At 34.2% G+C, this 21448-nt stretch overlaps 8 protein-coding genes across 10 annotated transcripts in view; 5 read left to right on the top strand and 3 right to left on the bottom strand.

Annotated features, from left to right (window-relative positions):
- Positions 1-45: 45 nt before the first annotated feature.
- On the bottom strand, positions 46-2475 carry LOC119634878 (conserved oligomeric Golgi complex subunit 2). The gene is made up of 4 exons (XM_038029290.1): positions 2342-2475; positions 1217-2278; positions 446-1152; positions 46-384 (listed from the first exon to the last, which is right to left on the bottom strand). Exons 1-4 carry the CDS (start codon positions 2417-2419, stop codon positions 102-104), a joined length of 2130 nt encoding a protein of 709 aa, XP_037885218.1. The 5' UTR covers positions 2420-2475; the 3' UTR covers positions 46-101.
- A 151-nt stretch (positions 2476-2626) lies between these two features.
- LOC119635089 (translin-associated protein X) lies at positions 2627-3741 on the top strand. The gene is made up of 2 exons (XM_038029657.1): positions 2627-3414; positions 3483-3741. The coding sequence occupies exons 1-2, from the start codon at positions 2744-2746 to the stop codon at positions 3661-3663; spliced, it is 852 nt and encodes a 283-aa protein (XP_037885585.1). The 5' UTR covers positions 2627-2743; the 3' UTR covers positions 3664-3741.
- On the bottom strand, positions 3654-4297 carry LOC119635090 (aprataxin and PNK-like factor). The gene is made up of 3 exons (XM_038029658.1): positions 4166-4297; positions 3946-4109; positions 3654-3888 (listed from the first exon to the last, which is right to left on the bottom strand). The coding sequence occupies exons 1-3, from the start codon at positions 4279-4281 to the stop codon at positions 3719-3721; spliced, it is 450 nt and encodes a 149-aa protein (XP_037885586.1). The 5' UTR covers positions 4282-4297; the 3' UTR covers positions 3654-3718.
- Positions 4298-4511: 214 nt separating this feature from the next.
- Positions 4512-6243, top strand: LOC119635088 (saccharopine dehydrogenase-like oxidoreductase). The gene is made up of 3 exons (XM_038029656.1): positions 4512-4595; positions 4663-5133; positions 5236-6243. Exons 2-3 carry the CDS (start codon positions 4818-4820, stop codon positions 6201-6203), a joined length of 1284 nt encoding a protein of 427 aa, XP_037885584.1. The 5' UTR covers positions 4512-4595; positions 4663-4817; the 3' UTR covers positions 6204-6243.
- Positions 6244-7026: 783 nt separating this feature from the next.
- LOC119634692 (cysteine-rich DPF motif domain-containing protein 1) lies at positions 7027-9133 on the top strand. The gene is made up of 2 exons (XM_038028998.1): positions 7027-7126; positions 8562-9133. Exon 2 carries the CDS (start codon positions 8564-8566, stop codon positions 9095-9097), a length of 534 nt encoding a protein of 177 aa, XP_037884926.1. The 5' UTR covers positions 7027-7126; positions 8562-8563; the 3' UTR covers positions 9098-9133.
- LOC119634691 (putative transferase CAF17, mitochondrial) lies at positions 7239-8554 on the top strand. The gene has a single exon (XM_038028997.1). It carries the CDS (start codon positions 7257-7259, stop codon positions 8322-8324), a length of 1068 nt encoding a protein of 355 aa, XP_037884925.1. The 5' UTR covers positions 7239-7256; the 3' UTR covers positions 8325-8554.
- Positions 9134-9990: 857 nt separating the features above from the next.
- Positions 9991-12331, bottom strand: LOC119634825 (RNA-binding protein 34). The gene is made up of 3 exons (XM_038029223.1): positions 11219-12331; positions 10804-11160; positions 9991-10727 (listed from the first exon to the last, which is right to left on the bottom strand). Exons 1-3 carry the CDS (start codon positions 12246-12248, stop codon positions 10294-10296), a joined length of 1821 nt encoding a protein of 606 aa, XP_037885151.1. The 5' UTR covers positions 12249-12331; the 3' UTR covers positions 9991-10293.
- A 714-nt stretch (positions 12332-13045) lies between these two features.
- LOC119634822 (205 kDa microtubule-associated protein) overlaps positions 13046-21448 on the top strand; it is a 44185-nt gene continuing 35782 nt past the window's right edge. The window contains exons 1-2 of one of the 3 annotated variants that reach the window (XM_038029219.1): positions 13046-13317; positions 13499-16067. In XM_038029219.1, the coding sequence (XP_037885147.1) occupies positions 14067-16067 (2001 nt within the window). In that variant the 5' untranslated portion in view covers positions 13046-13317; positions 13499-14066. Of the gene's footprint in view, positions 16068-21448 lie in introns of all 3 variants that reach the window. The other 2 variants (XM_038029220.1, XM_038029218.1) reach the window with 2 other exon arrangements.

The following is a 21448-nucleotide window of genomic DNA, read 5'->3' on the forward strand; positions in this document are numbered from 1 at the left end:
ATTTTACTAATTTATACATACATATATACATACAAATATAATTATATTTAATAAATGCTTATAAGATGAAGGAAACAATCGAAAGTGATATAATAGAAAAATTACTTAAGTTTAATACTTTCCTGTACCATGTCATTTAGTTCGACCAATTTTTCAATGTCAGTTGTCGTAAATCCCAGTTTTGATATTTCCCCAGTCCATCCTAAAACATCAACACGTAATTGCAAACGTATCTTGTCATCATCGGACATGATCGAGTTGCTTAATGATATGGCGGAAGCAATTGCACTACCACCAACACCACTTTTCAAGTTCTTTAAGCGTCTTAACGATTCTTCGGTTTTTTGCACCGAAGTTAAAACATCATTAACAACGTCCGTGTAGCTAAACAAATACCAAAAGATATTTCAATTAAAGCTTCAATATGTTAAGGAGATATACTCACTCCTTCGTTAGCTTATTTAATACACGTTGTAGAACACTCTTCACTACCTTCTCGCCAAGATTAGATAGCTGATCTTCGTTGAAGATTTTCAATGGCTTTAGTATTTGATCGACATAGTTCGAACAGCGCGTTGGTATATCGCGATTAGTTTTCCTATATAAACGGGGCAAATCGTTAACTTGTCGCACATTCTCCGCGCCGCACTCATTTATTAAAGTATCTACTAAAACATGTTCTATGGTAAATAAATGTTTCGTTATTGTTTCTTTGATATCGTTGAACGACTTTTCCACAGTCTCTTTTAATAAGTTCAATTCTTGTTGTTGGTCTTGTAGCTGCGTTGGTAAATTCTTCAAAACTAATTGAACTTGCTGCCCATTTATATGCAAAAATAAACTTTGTGTGTCCGCATATAAGGCCACTAGGAACGCGATTTTTTTGACTTCCACTAATGGCCAATTTGGCTGGATTGTAATTTGCAAAACATCAGCAATCCAATGCGAAAGACGCAACAATATCTGGATATGTAATTTAAAAAATTTTGGAAACACTTCTGGCAAATAAACGCCATTTGACCAACATCGGGTTATAGCCCGGATAGCACTGGAGAACGGCCTTAATTGAAAATGGTTTTCATCAACTTTTGCATTTAAGATATCCGCGCTCAAAACTGGCTCCAATGTAGATTCAAAATCACTGGCAATCTCCTAAATCGCAAATATAAGTAAACCTTTAAAAAGATTGAATTATTAACAAATATTGCGATCGTACTTGAAAACATATTTGAAAATAAACTGGTAGATTCCAACGTGAATGAAAACTTTTAGTTTGTTTATGCTGGCGAAAACCAATGATATTTTCCGAGTTGGCTAATAGCTCTTCAATTTTATTTAGAAAATCTCTAGTGCACTTGTATTTGGCAAAAAACACCTCCGAATTTCCGGGAGCGAAAATCGAACACATATGCGTTTCCAAACGCATTTCAACGTCAGCCCAAAAGCTCTCTACAACAAAGTTAAAGCCACGCACTTTGTCGGTATACTGAGTTAAGCGGAGTAAGTCAGTCATATGCAATGAAATGAAGTTAAGTATTTTACTATAAATACCGGCCAAACCTTGGGGTGTTTTTTGTAATATGTGCTCCGAGACAATGTCCGACATGTAAGGAGCCACAAAATCCTCTCTGAAAACTTTTTCCGCTAAAACGGTTGCATCTAAAGTTATATAAATGCGTAAACAACGTTCTAATGGCTCTGAGCAAGTGCTGTTTGCCGTACGCACAGTCTCACCGAAAAGAGAGCGTAATTTCTCATGAAGCGATGCTTCAAGTTTTTCAATACTTGTTTTTTGTTGCTCGTCTAAATATTCCGAGCAGAATTTTTGATTGAATTTCAGCTGAACCAATTCTAAAGCAGCCCTTTCAAGATCGACCAATTTCGGAGTAGAACTACTTAACTGATTAGTTAACAAATTTTCTAACTTACTGGTCGTTTCATGAACTTTCTTTAAACTTTGCAAATTTCGTTTCAATGCACGTAACTGACGTTTTGTTGCCAATCTTTGTTGAATATCCGCTATATTTGTTTCGATTAAAGTGTGTATGCTCAAAATTTCATTGCGAAATTGATCTAACGGTGTTTTTATTCCAGCGATAGATTGATCAAGACCAACCAAGTTAGCAGAGAGGCTTACGAAGTCAGCATAATCTTCATTGATTAAATCGATCATTGAAGCTCGTAATCTCTTCAAATATAAACCCAAATTGTCACGCAATAATTCCAAACTGGATACATTACGATTTTTATGTAAAAACTCATCAACCGAAAAGTTCGCCTATAAAATAGATGGAAATCAAAAATACATTGAGAAATATGAAAAATTGCAGACATTGATCACCTTTAAAAATTCATTTTTATCAAAACAAAGTGATTCTCCGGAATATTCCGTCGAATGTTTTGATTGGCTTTCAAGCATTTTATTATCCTTATTGTTGATAAATAAAAAAAAGAGAGACGACTTTTACAGTTTGCAAAATTTATTATTTACTATATTAATAATAAAGTTAATAAACGTTAACGTTGCCACTTCTCCTTAATTACTAATTTTTTATATTAGTATTGCCATTCTTTTTGAATGTTAAAAAAAAAAAAAAAAAAACATATCAAATACTTTTGATTTCTTACTTTGCTACGGGATTAATCTACTAAAGGAATAAAAAAATTAAATTAACCGGGACATATAACTCATTGGTACAATACACATCTTCTCCAGATCCAAAAAAATAAGAGAGTAATAAGAATGTCCGGCCGCAATAACGCCCGTAAACAACCAAAAGTCAAAGAAAAAGTGATAATAGATGAAAACAATCCCATGCTAAGAGCATTTCGAGCTTACAGCATGGAATTAGATGCCAAGCATGATCGATACGAGCGTATAGTTAAGCTCAGCCGCGATATAACAATCGAAGCTAAACGTATCATATTCTTATTACATTCCATTGATAGCCGAAAAGATAATAAGGAGAAGGTATTAGAAGAAGCTCAACAACGTCTAGAGAAAGTGATTAAAGTAAATTTCAAAGCTGTTGCTCAGGAAATGCAAAATTTAGATCCATACCAATACCGAGGAGCATACGCTCCAGGTTTGCAAGAATTTATAGAAGCCTATTCATTCATGGAATACATGAGATATACTGATGATAAGTCATCTAGCCTAGATAATGAAGCCTCAATGTCCGATTGGCAACAGTTGCAAGGAAAAATGCAGTATATAGAAGCGGAGGCAAACGACGAAATTTCTGCGGAAATGAAAGAAAATAAATTTTCGTTTCATGTGGAACCCTCTGAATATATATTAGGTATTTCGGATCTAAGTGGAGAGCTAATGCGCCGTTGTATAAATTCGTTGGGTAGTGGAGAAACGGATACTTGCTTGCTCATTTGTAAAGTATTACAGCATCTCTATAAAGGGTTTGTTTAAATATGGGAAAATTCACTTAGAAGATGACATTTCTTAGCTAAATTTTTTTTGTTTGCAGATATATTGGTCTAAGTATTCCCAGGTGCCGGGAGCTATCACGTAAAATCCATACAATGCGACAAAGTGTATTGAAAGCAGAAGATGTCTGCTACAATGTCAAAGTACGTGGAGGTGAAGCTGCTAAATGGGGTTTAGAATCTGAAAAACCTAATGTTGATATAGATGAAGGTTTCTTTTAATTCTCTAATTTCAATAACTTTTAATAACATTTAATAATAAACTTTATATATTAAATTAAGATGTATCACTAGGCACGTAATCGCTGTCATCTGATTCAGTACCGAAGGGATCTTCTTCGTCGCTTTCATCGTCGAAACTAGCATGATCATTCTGCGATGAAGCTGTTTGCGCACGTCGCCTCTTCTTTAATACATAATAGTTTTTGTAGTTATCTTCGACATTTACTAAAAATATTTACGGGGTTAGTAGATTTCATAGACTATTCGATAAAATATACGTACTATCGCTGGGGTGCTTGAATCGTTGATAGTGTAGAGGATTAAAGCGATAACAATTCTTGCCGTACTTACAATCAGGAGCATTTGCATCAGCTTGTGGTAATGGATGTAATTTAAAATCGTCATCACCTGGATGGGCCAATTCTAAACGATGTGATGGATTTTTTCTAAAATTGGAAATTTATTCTAAATAGGTACATATATGCGTTCATTTTTATCCTACCTGTAACACTTCACACCAAATGTACATGATGAGCGATTAACTGGTGTTGGAGAAAATTGTGATGGGGAGTTATCAGCATGTGCACTGTTTGTTGATTCAATGGTATTCATATTCATAAAAGAATATGACCGTTTAGACAGATTTTAACTTTCAGAAGAAGCTCAAACAAGAAGTCAAATCAGTACAGGAATATACAAAGTACACAAGTTTTATAGATTAGATTTGATTTCCGTTTTAATGAGAAATAAAATTTGTAAATAAATTGTTTTCTCATTAATCACCTTGCGTATAGCAACTCTGTTGTGTATTTAACTTGTTTATATACCTTGAACTGTTCTTAACACTGGCAATTCCTTAGTAATTAAAATCCTGATTAATTATCAAATTGGTGTATAAATATAATCCTGATAAATTGTGCTAATTCTAATTAGTAAGCATAATTAGAGTAAGAAATTAAAATTTCCATATAATTGTATCTTTCATTTTGGTTTTGTAAGGAGAATTTATCGGCTCGACGAGCAACTGATAATTGCTGATAACAACCTTACAAAAGAATATTCTATTCGTTCGCTGACTTTTGACACCTATCATATATATATATATATATATATATATATATTTTCAAGTCCAAAAAATTAACATTTTCCTCAACATGGTTGAGAAATTGGACGTGATAATTTTTGGTGCAAGTGGATTTACAGGCAAATATACAGTTTTTGAAGCGATTTCGGTTTTAGCGAACTTAAAATGGGGCATAGCCGGTAGAAATCGTATAAAATTAGAAGCCATACTTGAGGATATTGGAATTAAAGCCGGTAAAAATTTGATGAGTACACCCATTATAGTAGCCGATATCGATGATGAGTCTTCTTTGTTGCAAATGGCCCGACGCTGCCGTGTGTTGGTTAATTGTGTCGGACCTTATCGGTTCTATGGGGAGCCAGTTGTTCGAGCCTGCATTGAATCAGGCAAGATTTTGTTTTATGGTTTATGTTAATATTAAGAACGTTTACGTAACGTTTTTTATATTAATGAATACATAAAATTCGTGAACTAAATTATTTCTATAGGAACTCATCATGTTGACGTGAGTGGTGAGCCGCAATATATGGAAACAATGCAACTAAAATATGATCGAGAGGCACAAGAGAAAAATGTTTATGTTGTTTCTGCGTGCGGTTTTGATTCTATACCAGCTGATATGGGCATGGTATTCATTGAAAAAAACTTCGACGGTGTTGTTAATTCGGTGGAAGCTTATCTTCAATCTGATGTTAGAGGCGGGCCTCCAAACAGTGCTGCTATTCACTACGGCACATGGGAAAGCGCTGTCTATGGTTTAGCTCATGCCGACAAATTACGTGGCATACGTAGCCAACTATACACAGAAAAATTACCTAAATTTCAACCAATTCTAAAGCATCGTCCATTGATATTTCGTTCAGAAATAGTTAATGGCATTTGTTTACCTTTTCCAGGCTCCGATCGTTCTGTGGTAATGCGCTCGCAACGTTTCCTTTACGAAAAAGAAGGAAAACGGCCTATTCAAATGCATGCATACGTAGTATTTCGATCCTGGTTTGCCGCGATTTGTGCAGCGTGTTTTTTCCTTATGTTTGGCATGACGGCGAAATTTTCTTTTGGTCGTAGAATTCTGCTTAAGTATCCAAAATTTTTCTCGATGGGTTTAATATCACATGAAGGACCTTCCGAATCCCAAATGGAAAGAACATATTTCTCTTTGACTATGAAAGCTTTGGGATGGCCAAAATCGGAACGTACTTCAAATTCTGTTAAAGAATTTCACGATCCTCCAACAAAAACATTAACGGTTAAGATATCCGGTATTAATCCTGGTTATGGAGCCACTTGCGTAGCATTACTTTGCACCGCCGTTATTATTCTCAAAGAGAGCGAGAAAATGCCAGGAACAGGAGGAGTATTGCCTCCGGGAGCGGCCTTTGCAAAAACGTCATTAATCAGTGAATTAGAAAAACATGAGCATGGCATGAAATTCGAAATTTTCGCCAATAAATGAATAAAAAGAAAGCATAGATTTCATAAAAGAGGAAATGTGGTTTCAACACGATTTCGTATTTGCATTATTTTAAGCGACAGCCCAGCATTTAAACTTTTAAATTCTCAGTGAGGGCACCTAAACCAGTTAGTTGGTAACGTGATTTTTTTTTTTTTAAATAACTTATGCCACCTACAAATTGCATCGGAACTTGAAGTAGAGGCTATCGTCTTGTGGACATATTTATATGCGAATCTACGGTATAAGCTGTTCGAATGTTCATTGAGAGCGTGGGCTGGGTTTTCGACCAATAAGTTTTGTAATGCAGTGTCGTAGAACCTTCTTTGTGCTTCATGCCATTTTATTTAATTGCCATCGAAATCATAAACCGTGAAATCGCGGCAATTGTAGTAGTCGATTTATTTATATCGAACAACAAATATAATGCATATCAAAAATGCAAGTTTGAACGTTCAATGAATAGTCTGTATATACGGAAGACAATACTCAATAATGCTAAAAAGAAAATTGGGGGGTAATCACTTAACTGAAAGTTCTATTTTATTTTCGCATTCAGACATTTAGCAAAAAATAGCTGAAATCCTAAATGAGAGCTACATTTTTCATGGGTGATTATCTTCCTGCTAAAAATCCTATGTTGACAAAGATCAAAATTATCGAATTTAACCGTTAGAAGTATTGATACTTAATTTTCATCAATAGATGTCACCGAACAAAATCATGCAAGCATTTATTATTATTTCATTTGTCTTCTTCTTCCTTATTTATTTCATTTCTAGACTTAACATTGCATTATTGTCCAGTAGTGTGGCAACCTTGTTATTTAATGTCAATTAATTGCATAAAGTTAAATAATTTTAACTTCTTACTTCGCTTGGAAAAAATTGTTAAATAAAATTAAAGAGTTTTTCAAAATTTCTTCGGTAAGATTTCATTTTAAATTGCGTTTATGTATGTTACATATAAATAAATTTTCTACAGTTTATCAAATTAAGGCGGTGTATATATATATATATATAGTGTTGCTGTGATTCTATTTAAACATTTATAAAAATGTTACATTTACGAAATTTTAAACTTTTCCTGCCAGTAGTTAAAAAATATTTACGTTTTCAAAGCTCGGGGCGAACGGATTACTACGACGAGTGTGCGAAAAAACAAAATGTTGTTATTGAGCATTTACCCGAACGTGAAATGGTACGCCTTAAGGGCGATGATGTTATTGAGTTTTTACAGGGTCTTGTAACAAATGATATCACACAATTTCAAAAAAATCCGAATATTAACAGTATGTATGCGATGTTTCTAAATAAATCGGGACGGGTACTTTATGATACTATTTTGTATCGCACCAAGGATCCGGACAAAGTGCTTATTGAATGTGATAAAAATATATCGAACGAACTGAGAAGGCATTTACGTCTCCATCGAGTACGGCGCAAATTGCAGATAGATCCATCTCATGATGAATATAAAGTATGGGCCGTATACGATCCCGATGTGGATGAAAACGAACCCGAAAAACAAATAAATGAATTGTTTTACTCGAAACATGTAATTGTTTCCGCAGATCCACGACTGCGAAACTTAGGTAAGCGTATTGTAGCCAGATCTGATAACGAATTCAGTGATCTCGCTAAAATGTACGCTCGTCTCGGTCACGTAGTCGTAACACATCCGACAACTGATTGGAATTATCGTGATCGCCGCTATACTTTTGGGATCGCTGAAGGTATATGGGAAATGCCTCCTGGCAAATGTTTCCCTTTAGAGTCTAACTGCGATTTTTTGAATGGAATTGACTTTCATAAGGGATGCTATTTGGGGCAGGAGCTGACTGCGCGAGTATATCATACAGGCGTGGTACGCAAAAGGCATATGCCAGTACGTTTCACAGTGCCCCCGGCTGATGCTGAACGCAAAGATGTTACATCTCCAATAGGTGCCAAAGTTGGTACAATTATAGGCGCAACATCTAATCGAGCATTGGGTTTAATTCGAGTCGAGCGCGCTTTGCATTCTCGTGATCTTCAAGTCGATAGTGGTCGCTGCTACGTTGTAAAACCCAAATGGTGGCCAGAAGAAGATGCAGACAGAGTGTCGATTGTTAAGGGCAGCTAAAAAATAAATTAATCTATTCAAAGCGAAAAACTCTTTAAAACAATTTTATTTTATTTTTAACAAGTTACTTAATGTTATTGTCGGACGATTAAAAGAGAGAGAAAAAAAAAAAAAAACAAAAAGTTTTATGCATTGCAATCGTATAGATTTATTTGCCGAATATATCCGTACCCTTACAATGCATAATTCGAAAAGTAGCTGCTTATCAAAAGCCATGGCATGAATTTTCTTCGATAGGAATGCCCAGGGACTCATCGCCAGAACCGCAGCCGTCTTGTTCCAATCGAATGAAGGAAAGTGACGTGTGCAAAGACTTACTTATTGAAAACCGATCTGTGGAGCCATTGGAATTATTGGTAGAAAATGAGAATGATGAAATAGAACGTCTACAGTTACCAAACGATGTTGTAAGTGAAACGAAAAAACCGGCTGAGGAGGATGAACGTGTTGCTAAAATTGATTTTCGTTGCTATAATTGCGGTATGCGTGAAATGGTTCATTATTTTGGCAAAACACCAGCTTTTGTCAGAGGTTTGGAGTTCCGCGAATCTACATACGTATTAAGGGATCCTTTTCAACCGCCACCACCATACCGTAAATCGAAACCTGAATACTTCGTAGCCATTGGATCGCATTGTTGCGGTTGCCATAAAACGGTTTGCAAAGATAATGAATGCAGTTTTTTTTATGTCAACACATACTGTTTACCATGCGCCCGACAACAAATGCCCAATTTCCCATTGGAAATTCAGCAAAAATTACATAAACAATAAAAAAAAGCATTCATTGACTTACAATAGGAAAGTAAATATATATGTTTGATTTTTTCTTAATTAACTTTTATGAATGCTAGATAAGATGGTCTCACTTTCGTGAACAGATCCATCCACATGCAGATATGTGTAAAACGAAACGCAGACAATAAGGAAATTAAATTTACCTAACGAATGCAAACGAGCAGAAGTAAGCAGAAACTTGTCTAAAATCTGGTAAAAATATTTTATAGGATCACTAATATATTAGTTTAGAACTGATATCAAGTGATCAACAGCAACTTGCACAAGTGCTTTGTGATATTCGTAATCTGCCCTTTATACTTTTTCAGATCATTCCAAAGCACTACATGAAAAATGAGACAATGAGTGTAGTTTTCTTTAGTATGGACGGATATATCCCTAATTGCGATATCGGCTTTGCTTTATGTCATTCCATCGCTCTCGGGATAGTTCTTTTGGCTAATTTCATCATCAAGCGTGTCTTTAGTCCGTCTCCTCTTTCAAAGCGAATTCCCGTTCCTTTTGCCTACTACCACATAGTTCTTTATAGCTAACAATCGCGAGACCCCTTTGGCTTGTACTTTATTTATGCCTGCATAGGCCATTCTCCAAACATATTTAATTCCAGTATCATGCTAAATATATCAAAGGATTTTAAGCAGATACAGGCTACATATTTTCAATCTGTTTCTAAAAATATAAAATTTATAGGAGGTTTACATAATAATTCATATATGAGCCAAGAGTCACCTACCTTCACCTTGAGAAGAGAAAAAATTAAATGAAACATATGAAGAGAGTCTATATTAGTAGGAAAAATTAGGTTTCTATTTTCCATATCAATTACTTAAAAAACTGTACAAGAAATTGGTTGTAATAAGTAAAAGGAAAAATACAACATATTTGTCTTTAAAGGGTTCTTACGTTGTATAAGCATATTCAAGCGAACAATCGCATTCATAAAAGTGCACCTTTTAATTCGAAACAAAAATTGATTCCATGCTGCTATGTTCGACAGTGTCGCATGGTTATTTGAATATGAGCTAAGAGGTGATATCAAGGGAGATCAACTACCATGACACAAATATTTTCTTTTGAAGATCTTTCTCAAGACAAACATAACTACTTTTGTTTTTTTTTTTTTTCTTTTGGCGGATATATATCTGCAATTGCAATGTAACACTTCCTTCGCGTTATTTCTTCGGTATCGGAGCAATCTTTTTGGCTAATTTCAGCATTTCGTCATTAGACCTTTTCTTTTTTTGTTTTAACTTCTTCTTCATAGCGATGTCGATTTTAACACCTTTGAATTCATTTTTCTTTTGCTTAACATCAACCAGCTTGTTTGACGTAAGGTTTTTTGCTGTGGATTTTTTCGAATAATTTTTGATTTGTGTCGCGCCAGCTTCTTTTGCTTCTTGTTTATTTTTATTATATCGTTCCACATGGATGGGCCGTTCATCTAACATAGTTCCATCTAACTCTAATGCCAACCCAACTGCATCAGGGGATTTAAAGCAGACATAGGCGACGCCTTTACATCCCTTTCCGACGCCTTGCATGCAGCGAATATAATCAATTTCGCCACAACTGCTAAATATTTCACGTAAAGCATCATCGGTTGTGGCTAAGGAATCGAAAAAAAAAGAAAAAGAAAATGATCAGCTCTCCGTTAAAAAAATGTTATCACATTGCAAGCATACAATATTTTAAATTGCCGACGAAAATCGTTCGTTTCGTATTGGTAGGCGCTTTGCATAAGGTGGTTATATCGGTTCGCGTAATTCTTAGATGATTGCCTTTGAATTCAACGCCGTTTAGGGACAAGGCTTGTTCAGCTATCTCTTTGTCTTTAAGGACTATGTAAGCGTTTAATGAACCTGCTTTCTTACGTATTTTATTATTCATACACGTTTTACCGTCAGCCGTGCGGAAACGTATGGAATTGACGGGCCCATAGTCTTTGAAAACACGCAACAATTGAACTCGTTTCACGTTAACTGGTAAATTGCCTACGAAAACTGTGGCGGCTTCAACTGTAGGATCTCTTAAGCGTTTTTCTGAATCAAAAAGTTAAATTTAAAAAATTTGTCAACATTTTCCCTACACTTTACATACCCTCCTCTCTCTGTGCTTTCAACTTTTCACGTTTCTCAGCTCTCCTTTGCTTTTTTGCCAATCGTATATCAATAAGGCTTTTCGGTTTCATTCGCTTAATAATCGTTGCCTCTTTATTCTCTTCATTGTCATTTTGATCAAGCGATTCATCCATATTCACGTTCTTCTGATTTAAGATATTGGAATTTTTAATCTTGCTAGACGATTGAGATGCATTATCTTGGCCTGATGATTTGTTTAGAAGGGAAGCATTCTCCGGCTGTTGCTCTTTCAATTTCAACCTTTTCAATTCTTTCTTTCGTTTTTCGGCCAATTTTTTTGCTTTCTTCTTTTCCAAAAGTTTAATTTGATCAGCGCTAAGGTTTTCGCTTATGTCAATACCCGTTTTTTTATCTTTTATATCATCCAATTTGCCTTCATTCGCTTCAGTTTTAGGTAATTTTTTTGCTTTCTTTTTCTTAAACTTCTTCGTTTCAGTAGGATTAAGGTTTTCAATAGTCATTTTCTTAGTGTTTATATCATCCAATTTGCCTTCACTACCTTCAGTTTTGATTAATTTTTTTGCTTTCTTTTTCTTAAATTTCTTCATCCCAGCAGTATTAAGGCTTCCATTTTTATCATTAGTTGATTCCTCTTGGACGTTGTTATCTGATGTGCCAGCTTCGGTTTTCAGCTTTTTCTCAACAATTATGTTCTTCAATTCAGTGTCATCATACTTGCCTTTACTATGGTGCCATTTAGCGGCGGCGGTTTCCTTTCTTTCAATGTCGCTAGATTGTTTCTTACCGGTTCCCGTTTCACCTCTCTTTAACTGTTTCAATTTAATCTCCTTTCCCGAATTGCACATGTTCTTAGCTTCCAAGAGCTCATTTTTCACTTTCACCGAACTTAGTTGTTGTAAAGTGTTTGCACCAACTTCTTGAGGAGGTTTTTTCCTTAATTTTTCTTTTTTCTTTGTTATTTTGCCGTTCTGCAGCAATTGTTTCTCTCCTTCGTCCAATTTTAATTCATCATTTCTTGATTTTTTCATATTTCTTCTGAGTTTCAAAAATAGAATTTGCTTATGCTTCCAATCCTTTTCAAAAAGAGATAATCGATTTCAAAATCTTACGATGACACTCCAACGATATTATGACAGTTGAATACAAACAATTAACAAATGGAAAATTTATAAAATTATTTATTTTAAATAAATTCAATTCCCTTTAACTACTTTGTTGCACTTAAGATCAAATCAGTTTTTATTTTACATTTCAGCCTACGAAAAACGCCCTCGAATTCCATATTCTGGAAGGTAATCATATAAGCAGGCGACAATCGCCAAGAGAATATATTGCTAAACTTGATGGCAATTATCGCCAAATGTGCTTTGTAACTTACGTCAAATCTGGCAACAATAAAATTGAACAAATGTGTGTTAGAATACAGCATAAATTAAGTAAAGTTGCCACAAATTTCCTTTTCACAACTGCGTTTGTAAAAAGCCAGGTGCATAGGAAATTTTCTATTCACTTCATTTTGCATGCTTGTGTTGTCTATCATATCCAATTTGTTTACAATTCGTCAATGCATTGTAAAAAAAATTTGAAGGGAAGTATTACAAAGCTGATGATGACTGTATCTGATTGAACTCTTGGTGATAATCAATTGTCTCCTAAAGAAGTATTCGATAGTTATAGCGATAATTGTCTACTTACACGATTACCTTCCTCGAATCATCAATTCTAAGTTTTTGCCCCTTAAATTAAAATCCTTTTATTCCCATTTAAAAATTATTGTTCTAAGAAATGGTAACCACATCATGAGAGTGGATAGCATTGTTATATTAATTGTTAAATTCGTTTCGTGAAGACAGGCATCTTTAGAAGTCGGCGATTTAATTGTTGCATATTCAGGATTTACCTAAAAAAAAAAAAATCAGAAAAATAAATTCAGCATTTAACTCAACTAAAAAAAAGTTAATTAAATAATTAATTATCCAAAAAAATAATTTCCTCAAAGCAGCGAATCTTCTATGTTGCTGTGTTAAACTGCAGAAAAAGGAGAAGAGTTCTTGCGTCTAAGAGCTTATATCAATCAAATAGTTAATAAAAAAAAAGGTTTGTGTTTGTGTTTGTGAATATTGTTTAAACATTATTTCTTATATATTGTGTTTGTCTATATGTGGTACAGTTTTGCAAACTTCCATAAGAAGAAATAATGAATTTTTCGATTAACTGTTCGCAAAAAAAAGTTTTTTAAATATTTCTTATATATTGTGTTTGTCTATTTGTGGTACAGTTCTTCAAACTTCCATAAGAAGAAATAATGAATTTTAAAGAAATCGAATAACTGTTTCGATTAACTGTGCGCAAAAAAAAAAAAAAAATTTTTTAATATACATACATATACGGTCAAGGAAAAAAAAAATAGAATAATAAAAGAGAACTTGCGAAATAAAAGGTGATTCACATCGCGTACACCCATTTTGACAAGTTTTTTTTTAATTGCTTTCAATTTGTTTTCTTGTTGCAAAAGGAATTTTGCCAGAAAACATGCAAAATTTATCAAAAAAAAATTTTTAATAAAATTTATTAGGAAATATAGGTGAAAATATAGAAAAAAAGATTGTCAAAAGAGGGATTGCCGACAAAAGAAAAAAGGAAACGAAAAACTTAACGAACGTAAAAAATTGTAACGAACGATTTGCTGCGCAGGATTTGAGAGACGCTAATAACTTTAAACAAAGAGAAATATAGATATATATAGAGAAAAAAAAAAGAGAGAAGGATTTAAATATTGTGCAGGTAAAAGAACAGAAGAAGGCTACAAATCAATTAAAGTTTTTCAGTGCGTGCATAACCTGAAAATGGATCACGAGGATACACTTGAATATATCCAAAATAATTCGCAATATTATAGAAATATGGAGAATAGAAATATGCCGCAGCAATTAAATGTTGCCGGCTGTGGGGCTGACGGAGTTAGCGATGTCGGTGGTAAGTACGAAGACATCGAAGAGCATGATGCCGGTGATGACAATGAGTGGAAATACGTTACAGAGGTGCAGCAGAGCGAAAAGCAGCAATCTTTAAAAGTTTTCGGTAGCGATGATTTAGCAGAAAAAGTTAATGCTGCTTCAAGCCCACATTTGTTTGGCAATAGTGATGACAGCGATGGTATTGTCGATGCCGGTAACAATTTTGTATTTGGCAATGGCAACGCAAATGGCGTCAACGTCGACACCTACGAAACGCAGCAGGCGTACGAAAATGAGGAAGATATGATGATGGGTAATGGTGTGTCGTCTTCTTTGGGTGTGTACGATGAGAAACCCTTGGCTTCGGACGTTGACGTGGAAATTTTTACAAACGATGGTGAATTTTCAACCACATCTAACGTGACTGATTCTGTGCAAGATAATGTGCCACAGGTTGATGTTAAAATTGAAGCATCTTTGCAAGATTATTCGCAGCAGCCAGATTTAGCTGAAGAAGAAGAGCCCAGTACTACAAATGGCACCAGCAGCCTTAGCGAAAATCCACAGCAACCACTGGCGGAACAATTAAATACATATGATACGATGTCGGCCCTAGAGGATAAAGAAAACGCCGATCCTTCGACAAAGAGATTGTCAGTTGGTGAGCGTATTTCTCCTCCTCAACTGCTTTCACTCGAACAAAACGCATCACAACTTAATCCAGATGCCAAAGAATTTGTTCCTAATTTTGGTTCTAATCCAGCTTCACCCACTTCACCTTTGTCTGGAGCAAATCAAATAGTTTTTGGTCTACATTCATTTGGGACCATTACACCTCGTCAACTAATAGTTGATGATGATTTCGTTGCCGCAAGTCCACGCAAAACTGCCGATATGAATATGGACGCCATATCCCCGCCTATAGAATTAGCCGAGTTCAAACAAGAAGCTGCTCAACGCCCTCATGAACTCGAACAAGATGATAACGAAATTAACGATGATAGCATGTCCGATGAAGGAGATCAGCAACTACCCTTTGATAATCCAAAGGCGATCTCGTCACCTTTTGATTTGATTGACGATGGTCCAGAAACCTGTGTTGATCTTGAAATTAACACCGATTCGAAACCATTTGATGAACTGAGTGAAGTTCCTCAACAAATGGACGATGATGTTATGAAACGTTCTGTGTATGTGGTGAACAGTGACCAGCGCATAGAAGATATTTTGAATTCTGTTCAACCATTACCAACTGACACTGAAAGTTCCAATAATTCGTTCATTGAAGAAAATGCAACGGAGACCATTAATGTAGGGGATAAGGAATTATTACAAATTGAAGAGAAAGAGCATGTGTCGCATTCGCCCTCTACTGAGGAAATGCATATAAATATTATTACTGGCGAAGGCAAGGCAATCGATGACGGTCACAAAGTGGCGGATATCAGTAATGTTGTTGTCACTTTGCCAGAAAACATTAACGTGGAAAATGATAGTTTAAAGGAATCAGATGAATTGCTATCAGTATTATCCAAGACAAATCTACCAATTAGCATCGAAAATGCTTTCGTAAGCAACAATGATTTTATGACTGAAATAGTTGACGAATGTATCACACCGACTAAGTGTAATGAATTGGAAAATGAGAAGATAATAATCGCTAAGTGTAATGAATTGGAAAATGAGAAGACTACAGTCGTTTGCGAAGATAATTTAAACGTGCAAGAAATGGTTAGCAGCAGTCCATTATCATTAGCCCAAGAGAAACATTTAGTCGAAGAAACTAAAGAATCCCAAGCGATAATGGAAATGGAAAATGAGATGGCGGCTCTTACGCAGCAAATGACTGAGATGATTTTAATTCCAAGCAACGATGGCCACTTTTCGGAGGTAAGTCCATTGTCACTTTACTTTTATTTTCACTTTTATTTTCAATTTCACTTATTCTCTTAAAATTGTTGTTGTTTCATTAAAATTTCCAAATCCATTTCAAATCCAAGTAATGATGTATGTGTAATACCGAACAACAGAATGATTTTTTTTTTTTAAAAACATTTTTTTTGAATTGAATTGATTGCGTTCTTCTTGTCATTTCAATTAGAGTCGACAATTCGCTGACAGTTTCCTACTTTGCTTGCTTGCTTTGTACGAATTTTGCCGTTTTAGCCAGGCATGGGCAATCGTCTGATGAGATCAGGGCTTTTCAAAAAAAAAAAAACAAAATTATGAAAGCATACCTGCTTACCTGCGCCAAAGTTAAAAAAGACTTTAATATAAATTAAACGTTAATTTTCATATCATTTTCTAAACTATATTTTCATTTTATCGCGTTAGATAACCGAAATTTTATTGGTTGTGTGTGGGGGACCTTTATTGGATTTCTCTGTTTTTTTTCTAGTTTTCTTCCTTGTGTGTGTAGATATATTTATGTAATTTCAATTTGAATTTATTAAGAGCGTAAAGTGGTTCATTATAATTTGATCACATTTTTTTTTTTTTTTTTTTGTAATAAAAACATGGGGGTGAGATTGCCATTGCTGCAATAGTAAAAGCTTCAGGCAGATGTTACGAATGACGTTTTTGGTTTTTTATATATTTTAAGCAATATTCGTTGACCTTGATGCCGATGAGATTATTATTTAATTGTAAAATTCTATAAATATAAATATAAATATGTACTGACAAAAGTCATATATAGATAGACAGACATTGGCAATGAGTGAGTGGCAATGGCAGTGAGAAGGAAAACATTTTCTTTCTAATGATTCAAATATTTCTAAAAGATATAAAATTTATTTTCTCTTCTTCTTGTTGTTGTTGTTTTGTGTGTTACAAAGTTGTTTCCTAAACATTTTCCGTCTCTTCACTTGTTTTCACTCAATCCAATCGTTAGTACGTGAGGGCATGCATAATTTTAATAAAATAATTTTATTTTTTTTTTTTTTTAGTTTTTTATTTATTTACTTTTGTTTTCTTATTTTACTGCTTTTTCTTTTAATGTGTCACGCATTAATCGTACAATGAATGCAATCATAAGTAGTTTTAACTTGTTCATCACCCTTTGTCGCCAACTCTCTTTTTCCCCCCACCCGATAATACTTTTTGTTTGTTTGTTGTGTGTGATAGGTTTTTCAAGTTTTCATTTTACAGTTTAGTTTCAGATAAGAAATATTGCATTTAAATCTGTAATCAGATTGCTTTAGTATAATTTACATATGTTACACACGAACAAGCCCATACACGCACACAAACATACACGTGAGTAAAGTAAGAAAATCTATTTATGTAAAATGCTCTGGACAATAGGGTTCATTTAATTGGGTCATACAAAGCTATCAGACTTCCTGTGAATAAAAAAAAAAAAAAAAAAAAAAAAGTAAATTTTCAGTTTCATAAAGCATGCACATGCATGTTTTCTTCTATACGCATCACAGAGTGATATTCAGCTTGTCTAACGTTTGTAACATTGGCGATACGCATCACATGTACATACATATGCCTGATATATCGTGCAAATTTGGAATAATTCTTATAGGCCAAGACTTGCAAAACTGTTTTTAATTAAATGCTATAAATAACATGATTGTACCTTACACCACCTGTGGTGCAGTAAGTTAGTGCGGTCGTATGTAACACCCACAAGAGCTTAAGATAGAAGCAACTTTTATTATAGCGATTGATTCCGAATCATAATCTGAATTGATCTAAGCTTGTCTGTCCGTCTGATATCTGCCCATGTAAGCTTGTGTTCAAGCTATACGCAGCAATTTTTGAAATAATTTGTTGATCAAGGACCAACGCTATTGAAAATGGTTGGGATCAGTTCACTTTTTCAACTACTCCTCATATAACGGACTGTTCTAAAAAGTAGTTATATGGGAAAAAATTGCAAATTTTCAAAATTTCTCGGCAAAAATGGCTTAGTAGTAGTATTTCGGCATTTGAAATTGGTTTGAAAATTTTGGACCGGCTGGCGCAATTTTTGAACCAAATCTCAAATATATAGAAATCTAAAGTTCATACGACCAGAAGATAGAATTTTCAATGATTTCATCAAATTTAACATAAAAAAAATTAATCTGCACCAAATTGGGACTATCTCGGCTTATTTTTTCGACCTTGACCCTTTCACGAATGTTGAACCTTTGTAGAGCAGAAAAATCTAAGTTATGTGATATGTGATGATTAAAATTTGCCCATAAGAGTAATTTCATACAAATTAATTAAAAATAATTAATTGTGTTAAACAAGGTGGCAGAGGGTATTGTATGGTTAGACTTTCCGGACTATAATCTTACCCTTTTTTTTTTTGGGAATATTATGTTCATAAAGTTGTCTTGTTTTGATTATAAAAACTATTTAATAGAAAGTTTGCAAATTGCAAAGAGTAAAGAAAAATTAGAAAATCCTTAGTAGGGTATCAATTTATTAGATCTAAATCGAATCTTCTTCTGTCTCGTTTTTCATTACTATTTATTGATTTTATAACAAAATATGTTTCTGTTAAAAGTAATTTTATATATATGAAAAAAAATAAAAAAATAAAAAAATAAGGAAACAACAAAATTAATAAACAAACACACAAAAGCAGAAACATATGGTTTTTTTTTTTTTTTTTTTTTTTTTTTTTTTTTTTTTTTTTTTTTCTAAATCGTAAACATTATACAATGCCATATAGTTTATCAATGTTTGTTTATGCGTCTATTTAAGTGGTTGTTTGCAAAACTGTAAATTATTGCTTTTAATGTTGTGTTATATGTATGTATAAAGGTAGCCACCTATTAGTTTTTATGTCTATGCGAAAATAATAATAAATTTTAAGTGTGTGTTCATTACATATATATAGCGCCTGGTATGAGTAAATTGCAAAAGTTTACGACCTCTCTTTAATCTACTTTATCATCTATGATCTCTTTATTATACTTATCGCAAATTGTTGAACCAATATTTAAAAGATTTATTAATCTTCCCTTGGTATTAAAAATTGTTCTGATAATTGCATTAGCTAGGTATAGTTAAACGTGGCTATCAATCAATGGACCGAAAAACAATTTTTATAAAATGACGACTTGACAATGACTTGACTGCGCGGGCGGGAACAATTAAAAGTGCCGCGTACACCTATTTTTATTAGTCATTCCGTCAGTCATACTAAGTTGGCTAGGGCTGGTAGATTTGATTTGTCAGTAAGTAAGTACTTTCTCAAGCCTGCTTAAAAAAATATAGGGAGCCTTGAGAAAATTCGTAGCCTCCGACTTGAGGGAAAAAAATGCTCAACTTTCGTCATTGTTAGCGCAATTCTCTTGCATATTACTTTTCTCCCCAGAGAAACTATTAGCTCCGAATGTTATGAGGGGCAAAACAAGACATTTAATTAATTTTAATTTGGTGAAGATTGCCGTAAAAGATGAGGAGAGTCATAGTTTTCGGAAAATGTTGTGAATACGCATAACTGTGTAATTAAAATACCGCTTCCCCCGTCAAGTGAGAGTTGAGCTAACACACTCAACACACTTATCGATCTGTGGGCGATATTACAATGATTTTGTTTTTGCTTGAATTAAACTTTAAACCGTTAAAGTCAGACCACAGATCATCATTTGTTCGCTGCAACGGGCGCGAGTGGTAAATTTGTGCCTCATCAGTATATAAGTGAATGCTACAATCCTGACAGCAAGGAACTAAGCCATTTATGAAAACCCTGCATATGATTCGTCACAAAACGGGTCCTTCAGGGACATCAGATGTAATAAGCCCGAGTTGCGAAGAAACCTCGCCAACTTTCACAGGTTGAAGCCGATTTCTCAAACCGGGACTTAATTACGGACGAACTGAAGCCATAATAAATGTCAAGCTTTTGCAATAACTTCATCCTCGCTGAAGACTCTAAATTGAAAAGTTACACCGTGCCGACGTATAACCTCCCGGTTCACAAGCAGGAAATAGTTGCTACACCCAGGGTTGCATTTGATCATTCAATGCTTCAGAGTTAACTTCACTTCACCGTCGGAATCCTTCTAAAGTCTATTTCCTGGAGATTCTTTCAAAGCACTTTAGAAGGAAAATTAACATTTATTTTCTTATTAAAGTCGTTTCATGCCACTATATCTGCACTTACGGAGCACCTTCCAACTAATCGCATTAGATCAGTTTTTCCATTCATACATTTCTGCACAATTTCGTAAAGACTATAAAATCCGATGATTTGCTTCTTTTTTTCTCAATTCGTTTATAAATCATGTAAGGGAACGATTATGGTAAACAAATGGCACAAGCGCCTGTAAGAGTCCCCTAAAAAAAAATTCTGAATGCTAACGAAATTTGTACTGTTTCATAACCTCAACCTGCGCGATATAACCTCAAAAAAAAAAGAAAAAAATCCAAGCAAAGTGAGAGAGAGAGCGAGTTTTTTGTCGGAAACCGCAATCAGTTTGAACTTTGACATGAATAAAGACTGTCATCCGGATGTCTAGAGTTGAAGTTAAATCTATGCATTTTTTTTGCTTTATCGTCCATGATTCGCTTCAATACTTTTATAGTATTTTTTTTATTTTTTTTTATTTTATGATATTTACATTATACACTGGCATATAATTGACCTCTTTTTTAATTTCTGTTGCTTTGTTATAGATGACAACTGTTTACTGCGCTCCACCACGCACTTATTTTCCATTTTTTTGTTTTTTTTTTTTTTTTGCTACATTGGGCGTTAAATAAACTCAGTTAATTTTCTGTTACTTAAGAGACAAACCGAGTAACTGGACAAAAATGCACTTTTTTAAACTAAGGTATAAAGTATTAGTTTCGATTACCATTAATTTATATCGACGTGTATATGTGTAAGAAGCGGCGGGTAACAAGTGAACGTGAATCGTATTTAATATGTGAAAAAAAAAAAAAAAAAAAAAAATGAAAAGCAACTGTCTTTGACAGGCGCCAGATCACAGTTGTGTAGTTTTTTATATGTATTGTGGTTCAATGATGCCTGAATGCAATTTTTTGCATTTTGTGTGTATGGGTGGGTATATGAATACACGAGTATTGTGTGGGCATTATTTAATCGTATTTTGACTATAATGGTTTTCTTGTTACTTCATCTACCTTTGGTTGCTATGTTTAATACAATATGTTGTATAAATGGTTTTTGACAAAATTGGTTAGAGCGAAACTTTATGCATTTGCATTTCAATATTCAAAGCTAAAAAGCTTATTTCAACATTGAGATTATGATTTTTTTACAAGCTATTGGTTTTCTAAGCGATGATGGCAAA

Source organism: Glossina fuscipes, unplaced genomic scaffold (assembly GCF_014805625.2).
Source record: "Glossina fuscipes isolate IAEA_lab_2018 unplaced genomic scaffold, Yale_Gfus_2 3, whole genome shotgun sequence".
NCBI classification, from domain to species: Eukaryota; Metazoa; Arthropoda; class Insecta; order Diptera; family Glossinidae; genus Glossina; species Glossina fuscipes.